The 11,500-nt window shown below is 48.2% G+C and overlaps 1 protein-coding gene across 1 annotated transcript; it reads left to right on the top strand.

The window, feature by feature from the left end:
* The first annotated feature begins 6,803 nt into the window (after positions 1–6,803).
* On the top strand, positions 6,804–10,387 carry NDUFS4 (NADH:ubiquinone oxidoreductase subunit S4). Its single transcript, XM_032973888.2, has 5 exons — positions 6,804–6,958; positions 9,331–9,397; positions 9,669–9,841; positions 10,076–10,149; positions 10,277–10,387. The coding sequence occupies exons 1-5, from the start codon at positions 6,855–6,857 to the stop codon at positions 10,378–10,380; spliced, it is 522 nt and encodes a 173-aa protein (XP_032829779.1). The 5' UTR covers positions 6,804–6,854; the 3' UTR covers positions 10,381–10,387.
* The last annotated feature ends 1,113 nt before the right edge of the window (positions 10,388–11,500 follow it).

Genomic DNA, 11,500 nt, shown 5'->3' on the forward strand with positions numbered 1-11,500 from the left:
GCGAGACTGGTGGCAGAATGGCAGCCAATGGAGTGAGCGCAACAGGGCCACCACAGCAAAGACGGAGCATTGAGATCCAGCTCACGTGACAAGAGAATGTGGCAAGCGCCAGACGATGAAACATGGTGACTTTCAACCAGCAGTGGACAGAACATAGCTGATGATGATGTAGTCACCAGCGGTGCAACATCGTGTATTTTTTTGTCCCTTTGAAATTTTTGACAATTTTATTGCCTGGTGTATTTTCGGCATCAAGTCGCGGGACAATTTTTTTTATTTGGAAAGTTCAGGTGGAGCGATCCTATTGTGTCGAGGTTAGAAGAGAGATTTTACACGCGAAAATGCGTTAACACGAGGGGTTGAACATTTCCACACTCTGCTATGAGATTGATGTTCGTAAAATGGCACTCAAACCAATATTTCATTCTTAAAGAGGGCGTTTATTAGTAATAACTTCACCGAGATACGTAACAATCCAAATGTTAAATGAGCTGTGTTTGGTTCGCGCTCGAACGTGGCTGACAAGGCCCAAGCTTTCGGCTCTTCTGCACTCGAGAAGCCGGATTAATCACAGGATTAATCACAGGATTAATCACAGGATTAATCACAAGGATTTATCACAGGCAGTGGCGACTGAAACCCGGATTCGAGCCCAGGATCTCAGCAGTACCGGCTCAACTATAAATATCTAATCTCTGAGTCACCCTGCCACCCCACAAACTGTGTCACCCCGAGATTCCTCGCTCACACCTATAACCCTAATCCAATTTAAATGCCCGCGTCTGTGCCCAACACCCACGTGTGGGCGAGACTCGGGGACTCGTGATTCTCAAAGTGCCGTGCGCTGCCAGCGGCTCGAGGCAACCGTGGCACTGATCGCACGTGACGAACCAAAGCATCGTTATCACGCAACCAATGAGTTTCACGTCTCCTCTCACTCGTGGCGGGCCATCAAGCATCTGCCTTGGCGAACACATGTTCAGACGTAATGTCGACCGCTGGCCCTGTACCGTGTCACACGGTACACGTGCAAGCCTAGACTGTATACCTAGTGAGTAGTTAATAAAAAATAATCATGAGCGGAGTTGGAGGGGGCACATGGGGGGGGGGGATGCCCCCCCCCCCCCATACTGGGCACCTTTATTAATGTATTTTCAGTCGTTTACAATAAAGATTAAAATAAATGATTGAATTATATGCACCCGCGATTCCTGATGTGAGGGACAATGCGAACCCCTGGCCACCCCATTGCACCATCATATTAATGATGATGCAACAGCAGTGTTTAGTGAGTTCAACTGAGTCGCAGACGTAGACTTGGAGGCAACACATTTATTGAACTCCAACACACGGGGTAACTTTCCCTTAACAAAATAACAACCTGTGGTGGTGACCACCAGGCTAACTACACTAGTTACCACACTAGTTACAACACTAGTTACTACACTAGTTACAACACTAGTTACTACACTAGTTACCACGTGACTGGTGTAGCTAGCCAGGTGGTGACCACCAGGCTAGCTACACTAGTTGCAACGTGACTGGTGTAACTAGCCAGGTGGTACACTAGTTACCACGTGACTGGTGTAGCTAGCCAGGTGGTGACCATCAGGCTAACTACACTAGTAACCACGTGACTGGTGTGGCTAGCCAGGTGGTGACCACCAGGCTAACTACACTAGTAATCACGTGACTAGTGTAGCTAGCCAGGTGGTGACCACCAGGCTAGCTACACTAGTTACCACGTGACTGGTGTAGCTAGCCTAGTGATGACCACCAGGCTAGCTATACTAGTTACCACGTGACTGGTATAGTTAGCCAGGTGGTGACCACCAGGCTAACTACACTAGTTACCACGTGACTGGTGTAGTTAGCCTGGTGTTGACCACCAGGTTAACTACACCAGTAACCACGTGACTGGTGTAGTTAACCTGGTGTTGACCACCAGGTTAACTACACTAATTACAACGTAACTGGCTACTAGGGACCGGGACCAACACCTCGGGCCCGGGTCCACGTGTTGGAGTCTCGTTGAACGGAGAACGTAGACGAAGCTTTCTTCCAGGATGAACAACAACAACGCCGGTCCCTCTCGGGACACGCTTATATTCTCTGCGACGTGGCTGGCTCCGCCCTTGGCCACGCCCACCTTCCAGAATCCTCGGGAAGGATCTGGACCCCGACCACGTGACCACCCCGAGCCCTCACTTGGGGCCCCTTTGTCGACTTAACTGGTCACGTGTCCTCCCAGGTCAACCAGAGTGCCATGGCCTTTAGTAACCTCATCCTTCGCCCGGCACTCACACACCCTGTCCTGTAGGGGCTGGCACTGCACGCCTAGCGTGGTGCCACCCAGCGCTGTTAATCAGCGCTCACCGAGCCCCTCTAGGGCCGCTACTACACCCACACCACTGTGGTATCCGCGATGTCGCTACACTACTATACACTACACTATACACTACACTATATACTACACTATACGACTATACACTACACTATACACTACTATACACTACGCTATACACTACACTATATACTACACTATACACTACTCTACACTACACTACTATACAATACACTATACATTACTATACACTACTTACACTACACAATACATTACTATACACTACTATACACTACACTATACACTACACTATATACTACACTATACATTACTATACACTACTATACACTACACTATACATTACTATACACTACTATACACTACACTATACACTACACTATACACGACTATACACTACTATACACTACACTATACATTACTATACACTACTATACACAACACTATACATTACTATACACTACTATATACTACACTATACACTACTATACACTACACTATACATTACTATACACTATACACTACTATACACTACACATGTAACAAACAAAAAACGCCACACGTTCATCACGGGCCGACGGAGCAGGGGGGGGCCGATGGAGCCGGGTGGGGGGGGGGCGATGGACTCGGGGGGGGGGGCCGACGGCGCGAGCAGAGGGAGCCGACACTGACTTTCTCATACATCATACACTGACTCACTCACACATCATACACTGACTCACTCACACATCATACACTGACTCACTCACACATATCATACACTGACTCACTCACACATCATACACTGACTCACTCACACATCATACACTGACTCTCTCACACATCATACACTGACTCACTCACACATCATACACTGACTCACTAACACATCATACACTGACTCACTCACACATCATACACTGACTCACACACACATCATACGCTGACTCACTCACACATCATACGCTGACTCACTCACACATCATGCACTGACTCACTCACACATCATACACTGACTCACTCACACATCATGCACTAACTCACTCACACATCATACACTGACTCACTCACACATCATACACTGACTGACTCACACACCATACACTGACTCACTCACACATCATACACTGACTCACTCACACCATGCACTGACTCACTCACACACCATGCACTGACTCGCTTATCATATACTCGCACAACCACTGACCCATTCACTCATCATACACAGGTTCACTCATCGTGTGCTGGCTCACTCGCACATCATACACTGACTCACTCATCATGCGCTGACTAACACATCGTGCGCTGACTCACACATAATGCGCTCACTCAACCTAATACTGACTCGCACATCATACGCTGACTCACACATCATACGCTGACTCACATCATACACTCACTCACGCTGCTGCTGACTCACTCACACATCATACACTGGGAGTGTCGTGCTGCCAGCTATGGCTGCAGGTTTTTGTCGTACGTGTTATGTATATCGTTGATTGTTAAATTTAAAATCACAATTCCTATGATTACTGTTGTTACATTGTTTTTAAAGCTTTATTTTGGTCTGGTTGTGGTGTAATAGTTTTCTGCAATGTAGATTCATATTTTGTTTGTTGCGGTTGCAACCGACTTAAGAGCCGCATGGCTCACAGGGCTATACCAAATAAATGAAACTTGAAAACTTTAACTTAAAAATCTGCCTTAAAGGGAAAAAATATTATAGGAGACGTTTCGGACAATGCTCATGAAGAAGGGCCATTGCTAGAAACGTTGCCTGTTACATATTCTTTTTTAAATACAAATGAGTGATTTTGTTTTCATTTATCTTTAAAAGAACGGTTGCTTGAGCACAGGCCAAAATATACAAAACGACCCAGCAATGAACAGCACTTCAAGTCGTACAGATGAGAGTTACAGAAGTACATTCCTTGAATTGAGCAAGATACGAGCTTTGGAAAAATAGATGTTGGGAGGGAATTCCAAAGCGGAGTAGTGGGAGGAAGGAAAACATAACTGTGACATGCAGTGTGGTGAGTGGGTGAGCGCAGTGTGGTGGGTGAGAGTGTGTTGTGGCCTGCAGTGTGGTGAGTGGGTGAGCGCAGTGTGGTGAGTGAGAGTGTGTTGTGACCTGCAGTGTGGTGAGTGGGTGAGCGCAGTGTGGTGAGTGAGAGTGTGTTGCGACCTGCAGTGTGGTGAGTGGGTGAGCGTAGTGTGGTGAGTGAGAGTGTGTTGTGACCTGCAGTGTGGTGAGTGGGTGAGCGCAGTGTGGTGAGTGAGAGTGTGTTGTGACCTGCAGTGTGGTGAGTGGGTGAGCGCAGTGTGGTGTGTGAGAGTGTGTTGAGACCTGCAGTGTGGTGAGTGGGTGAGCGCAGTGTGGTGAGTGAGAGTGTGTTGTGACCTGCAGTGTGGTGAGTGGGTGAGCGCAGTGTGGTGGGTGAGAGTGTGTTGCGACCTGCAGTGTGGTGAGTGGGTGAGCGCAGTGTGGTGAGTGGGTGAGCGCAGTGTGGAGGATTGGTGAGTGGACAAAGTGTGTGGTGGTCAACCCGAGTCCTCAACGCGGGTAGAGGAGGAATCAACGGCCACAGGAACCAGGGTATCAGGAAATGTCACCACGGTGCGAGTGTTTGAGTCAAAGGGAACAGAACTTGACAGCAAAGCGGAATCGGTGCCTGCGCTGACGCGTTCATCACAAACGTGACCGATAAAAATGCAGCAAAGCGCGCAGTGAAGCGGCCGAGGGACGCGTGCTTGGAATGACACCGAGACAGAGGAGGAGCACGTGCACGTGAGAACACAAAGCGCGCACGTGACGAGAGACATCCCCATTGGCTGTGAAGACAAGCGGGCCTGGAGCGTCATGGCTCGAACGAAGACCGAAACAGCACGAGGATTTCCTCCGCAGCTCTGCACAACTCCAATTGCGGGCGAAACGTCGTACTCGACCGGTGAATGTTGTGGGGTTACTCTCCAAAACACTCCCGTGTGCTGAACCGGCAACTAATTGGCACGTTTTCTATACGTGACTAAGGGGCCGTCCATAAATGACGTCACGCACCTGGGGCGGGGTTAGACACTTGTGACGATGTGTGACGAGGGGGGGGGGGTCAAAAATCGTCCAAAATCGCGTGACGTCATTTATGGACGGCCCCTAGCCTTACCAATTGGCTGTGTCGGGTGGTGGCCGGTTTAACGACGTAGTTATATTTACGCGATCTAACCCAAAAAAGTACCTCTTTTATGGGTAACATTGGTCGCGAAAGCCCGATTAGTAAATGTTCAACTACTCAAAGGAGGATGGTGGCCGACACTCATGGTAGGAGTTGCAGCCAAGGGGTGGAATTTGACCCGAGAGGGGACGTTCACTCGACAGAGATGGAGCGATTCAATATTCTCTCAGTTTTCTTCTTTTAAATCTCTCCTGACGCTCGTTTATCCAGCGCACCGTCACCGCGTCTCGTCGTCAATCAATCCAGGAGGGTGATCCAGACGAGTTTTCGCAGTTTGGACGATGTCACTCACATAGCTGTAAACCCGTACGGGTCACCCGTTATTCTTATACAGGGAAATTAAGCAACCATTTGAAAGATGTTCTAAATCGAACCAAACATTAAACTAATTTTCAATGGTACAGTATATATTTTTTTCAAGTAGTGGTACCCCAGACTTTCGCAGCTTCTTAAAATTCCCTTTTCACACCACCAGCATGTGGACTCTACCTTGCCCCCTCGCCAGCCTGCACATGTTCACCCCCTCCTCACCTTGCATCATGCTACGTCCGCCAATTAAGTGCACATTTTTATGCTAATTCCTTTGTCAAGGCACCTTAATTACTCTCACACAGCTTAAAGGTCGCCGTCTGAGCTTGGCTGTGTTCACTCCAGCGCTGTCCTCGAGACAGTCTGGTCCCTTCACCTGATGAAGGCCGCTTGTGTTGTGGCCGAAACGTCGTGATTTTTGTTGTTTTATTTTTTACCTACGTGACTTTACCGAATAGAACCAAAGAGTATGAGTTTGCAGGTCCATACGGCGAACAGCCGTTTCAATACGGCCTATATTTTTGTCTATTTGTTTGCGTTTCTTCCCCTTGTGATGGGACTTTGTAGGCTGAACGTTGAGATCGATAAGGACACGGGGTGATCAATAAGGTCCGAATTGGTCTGTAATGTGGTAGGGCACTGATAAGTGGTTGACAGGCATGGATCGATGATCGCTGTGAACTTTGCAACAGAGGCAGAATTGTGCGCTTGCGTGAATGGTCACATCGGAGGATGTTATAAGCCCACGAGAGCGATGTTGTTGTGTTGTCTTGTTCGTGTTTTTTGTTTGTTGTGGTTGCACCCGATTCAAGAGCCGAATGGCTCACAGGGCTATACCAAAATAAATAAACTGAAGAAAAAAAACTGATCCAGCAGTGGATTGACCACGGCTGAAGGTTTCTGTGGAGCGAACGGGGGTGGGGTGGGGGTGGGTGTATCACGTGACCGCGGCTCGTAGCGACGTCACCGCCGCAATGGCTGCCCCCTTAGCGGCCCTGGGACGGACGGGAATGTCCGGCGTTCGTGGCTGCGTCTCTCTCCTCCTGCGAGCTCCCGGCTCAGTGCAGGCGCCTGCACGGTGAGCTCCGCTTCAGTGGGGGTCCCCTTCCCGTCCTCCCCGCGTGGTTGTCGCCTTACCCGGGCGGTGCTGCCGCCACTTCGGAGCCGACCTTGACGATGCGGCCTAGCAGAGCCGAGGAGCCTTACGCTTTTCCTAGAAAGCTCTACCTGGGAACTCCGTGCCTCGAACCCCGTAATTTTGCGTGATTTAGTCATGCCTTCATCCGATGTGTCTAGATTAGCTTTTAGTGAAATAGGTGTGAGCCCATTGACACCAAGATACTCTTCGGCTTGTATAGAGACCCACGTACCTTACATAGAGACTCATCGACTTGTAATAGAGACGCACGGACGGACTACCATAGAACACGACATCAATGCAAGTTTGATTCATACGGAGTCGAAATGTTACCGCATCTCCAGACGTTGCATATAAACAGTGGGCATACCGTATGTCAGAGAAAGAGACGGTCACTGATGGGCAGATGACTTGAACAGGGTAAGGCAATCGACGGCACGGACTTGTACGGTGCAGCAGAGGAAAATGAGATAACTCGCCACTGCTTTTAGAGAGACCCATAGATAACTTAGAGACCCATAAACTTGTACAGTATAGGGAACCATAGGCTTGCATATGCTTACAGTGAAATCAATACACATAGATGTCCTTTATTAAAATCAGGCAACGGCTATTTTTGCAAGCGACACCTGCGTGATAACACAACACAGCATTCGGCAACTAAATGTGTAAATCTATAAACAAAAACGGCTTGAGCACATTTCTCATGCGCCTCTCATTCACTCCCCTCCCCCTAAATTGAGCGATCTTTCGAGAGGCAGTCAAAACATTCCCTTCCGACTCTTTGAACAGACCGCTCACAACTTGGCGGTTCAAGGACGTTAGACAGGTTTGGGCAGGCAGGCTGAGCCTGTGAATGGGCGCGCGTGTGTGTGTGTGCGCGTGCGCATGTGTGAATGCATGCGAGCGCAGACACTAATTAGGATATCATTTCACACCAATGTTCTGTTGTCGTGGCCGTGATGACACACGATGAGGTAGCCACCTAACGCGTATTCGTCTGGCCGCCCCGTTTGATGTCTGGACATTTAAGCCGTAAAGAAGGGCTTATTGTACAATGCTTGCAATTATCACTTGCATTACGTCTTTTAACAAGACCAGTGATGTTTGGCACATGGGGGTAGAGCGTTGTACATTATAACGAGTAGAGTTGCTACCGATCTGAATGTGACCTGCGCTAATTTAAGACTTTGCCTGGGTCATAATGACCGTCATCATTCCTAATGCAAATTAGATTGTGGCATAGTTGCCGTGTAATTTATTGATTTTGGGTTACGAAATTACTACCCTGCTGCAGCATTCTGCTGCCATGATATAACTACGCGGGAATGTATTGCGTGTGACGTGCAGAGTTGCGTCAACCCATTTTTCGACAATTGGTTATTCCTGAATGATTTAAAGAATACAGAACACCTCTACCAAAGCTCATTAAGTGTCACCGACCGTATAATTACACACGAATCAAGACAATGGGAAGTAATGAGTTTGTGCTATTTTTACAGTTGTATTAAGAAATATTACACTGCTTTAATTTCGATGTATAGATTACTAGTTTTACTACTTTGTAGAATGCGATGGCAGACTAACAGTAGCCAAAAAATGAGATAACACACAAGAGGATGCCCACCACGGAGATGGAGATGAGCTCACATGCACGAGCTTGAGGGGGGGTATTGTTGCATTGCAAGACCTTGGAGAATCGTGATTGTTGGGGGGGGGAGGGGAGTTCCTTCATCCAGAAGTGGATAGACTGTGACTTATGGTGATAAACTACATTACGCAGCATGATCAAGCCCTTGACCTGCCACGGTTGCCCTTCCCAAGGTGGCTCGGTCAACACTGAGCTGACACCACTGGGATCCTTGTTTCAGATCTGGGTTTCAGCTGCCCGTGGTGAAACTGGGTGTCGTGTGTATGGGGTTGACAGTCTCAGCTCAATCACCAATCACCATACGAAAAAACATTATTCAATTCGTTTTTTGGGATTCACTTTGGCTTAATTTCAACTCTTTAAGAACTGTTAATATCAGTTTGACTGCCATGTGACGACCATTTCACTGCATTAGGCAAACTACATCCCCGAGTGGGGATTTTGATTTAAAAAAATCACTCGAAGGGATCTCAGAAGCAATTTTTTAATCTGGTTTCTGGCATTGGAGGTTTGCACTGCTTTGCGAGAGTTCTTAATGGACACTCTCATGATGCCCAGAGCCCGATTGGAATAAAGTTGTGTAAAAGACAATAGGTACATTTACCTTTCCTGACCCTGCTTCATCAATGCCATACGTTCCTTCTGCTGTCTTTGTGGCCAGGTTCCTGTCATCAGTGCCACAGGGCAAGGGCGGTGACAGTCAGCTCATCGTCGTCAACGAGAAAGTGGTGGGGCCCGATACTGACAAGACATTTAGAGATGAAAGACAATATTTTATCACGGCATATGAATACATCATATGAAGTGGACAAAAAAAAGTCTGCAGAACATTTTAGCACTACATTTCCTTGCAATAGACAGACAGACCTAGTACAATCGCGATTAACCAGCGTTGGAAAGTGTAAAGAAGCTGTACAAAAAAAACCTTGTGATCTGTTGCTTCTCGCATCTCACCCCCCCCCCTGCTCTGTTTCTCTCCCGGCACGTGCACACACGCAGGACATCTCGCCTGTTACAGGCATTCCTGGCGAGCACGTGACCACGCGCAAGGTGCGCATCTTCGTGCCGGCACGCAACGCCATGCAGTCGGGCACCAACAACACGCGCAAGTGGAAGCTGGAATTCGACACGCGAGAACGCTGGGAAAACCCACTCATGGGTTGGAGCTCCTCGTGAGTGGCGTGTGATGTCTGTGGTGGTGGTGGTGATAATTGCGGAAGCAGTGGTGATTGCATTGGGGGTGGTGGTAGTGGTGTTAGCAGTGGTGTTAGGGGCTGTAATACTGACAATGGCACAGTAAAGATGGGGCAGTGGTTGTGATGGTGGCGGTGCTAGCTAACAGTACTTGCTCTAACAGTTTATGTAGGCTACATGGGTGAACTTTGGCTTTGTGTGTCGGTGTGCAGGGGTGACCCCCTCTCCAACGTGCTCCTGTCCTTCTCCAGTAAAGAAGAAGCCATCGACTTCGCTGACAAAAATGGTACCGATAAACGATACGAATCTACGCACGGCTCATTATGAAATGAGCAGAAAGTCGTTCCTGCTTTGTGAATGTAAAATGTAAAAATTGTGATTTCATCTAACACTGGCTGTGCACGGTAACTCAGGGTGGAGCTACGAAGTGGAAGAGAAGAGAACCCCGAAGCCCAGGAGCAAATCCTACGGCGCAAACTTCTCCTGGAGCAAACGCACGCGCGTGTCCACCAAGTGACACCCCTCCCCGGCACGCACAGGCACACATGCTCACACCCACACAGGCACGTTCATATACAAGCTTTCCCGGTCTTGCCAATCTCCATAGGTTGACATGCAACACCAGGTATCTATGATTGGCAAGCACCGTGGCAGTAATGGGTGTCAGTTGCACTGTTGACGGATAGACGTGTTAAGCCGAGCCAAGTGTGTGTCAGTAGCTGCGTCACTCGCCACCTTTGTCGCAACAGCGGTTTACAGCTGCCGGTTGGGTTCCAGAGATAAACACGTTGTGTGCACGTGTGTGCACGTGTGTGTACGCGAATGTGCCATCCGCTGTCAGTGCAGGTGCGTTGATCGTGTCTTTATTGTGTTACCTATAATTATTATAATTGTAATTCACTTGTCAATAAAGTTGCCTCTGACCAGGTGTGTTGTTGCAATGCTCATTTGCGTTTGTTACTACGCGTAAAAGGTCAATCGATAAATAATGATTTTACATGGCAATATCACCCTCAATAAAGTAGGCATCGGAGCGCATAATAGCAGAGCCGGAACGGTACAACAACAGGAACGAAAAAAGAAACCTGTCACGACCTTGGTGGCGAACGCCGACTGAGCAGAATAAATTGCAACCGCGTGCAACGAATAGCACAATAAAAGTGAGTAGAAAATTAAATAAGTAAAGAAACAGGTTTATATATTTTTTTTCTCCCCTCCCCTGAATGTTATTGTATGGGATGCCAAGTCTGAATAGATATGTCTTGCACAGACCACGGAACTGAGAAAAAAAGGGTGTTGTGTTTAAACAGGAAAAGCTCATTGGCTCCTGGTATATTCCACCAGCATTATTAACAGCAGCAGCAGCTGCTGCAACAGCATCATCGCCGTGTCCATCTCTTGTCGCGTTGCGTCCCGCCCAAGCACCGGTCATAGTACGGTGCATTTACATGTACAGCCTGTGTGTCGATCCACTGCTGGATGGGGAGCCTCCCACCCCCCCCATTCCCTTGCAGGCAGTGAGGGTTTTAATTGACCGTACTTCACCAGGCTGGTCGGTGCGGGTTGGTTAAGGCGAAGGGAATACAAATTAATTGATGTTGCTGCACTGCCCTCTACTGTCTTCTTGGTTCTTTCGG

This window comes from Petromyzon marinus, chromosome 52 (genome assembly GCF_048934315.1).
Source record: "Petromyzon marinus isolate PM22_M1 ecotype Great Lakes invasive population chromosome 52, UKy_Petmar_22M1.pri1.0, whole genome shotgun sequence".
NCBI lineage: Eukaryota > Metazoa > Chordata > Hyperoartia > Petromyzontiformes > Petromyzontidae > Petromyzon > Petromyzon marinus.

What these genes read in the sequence shown, in the direction of transcription:
- NDUFS4 (XM_032973888.2), top strand. Translation starts at nt 6,855, where the DNA reads ATGGCTGCCCCCTTAGCGGCCCTGGGACGGACGGGAATGTCCGGCGTT. An exon ending in TCAGTGCAGGCGCCTGCACG is followed by an intron (nt 6,959 to 9,330) that starts GTGAGCTCCGCT and finishes CTTTGTGGCCAG; the next exon opens with GTTCCTGTCATCAGTGCCAC. An exon ending in TCGTCGTCAACGAGAAAGTG is followed by an intron (nt 9,398 to 9,668) that starts GTGGGGCCCGAT and finishes GCACACACGCAG; the next exon opens with GACATCTCGCCTGTTACAGG.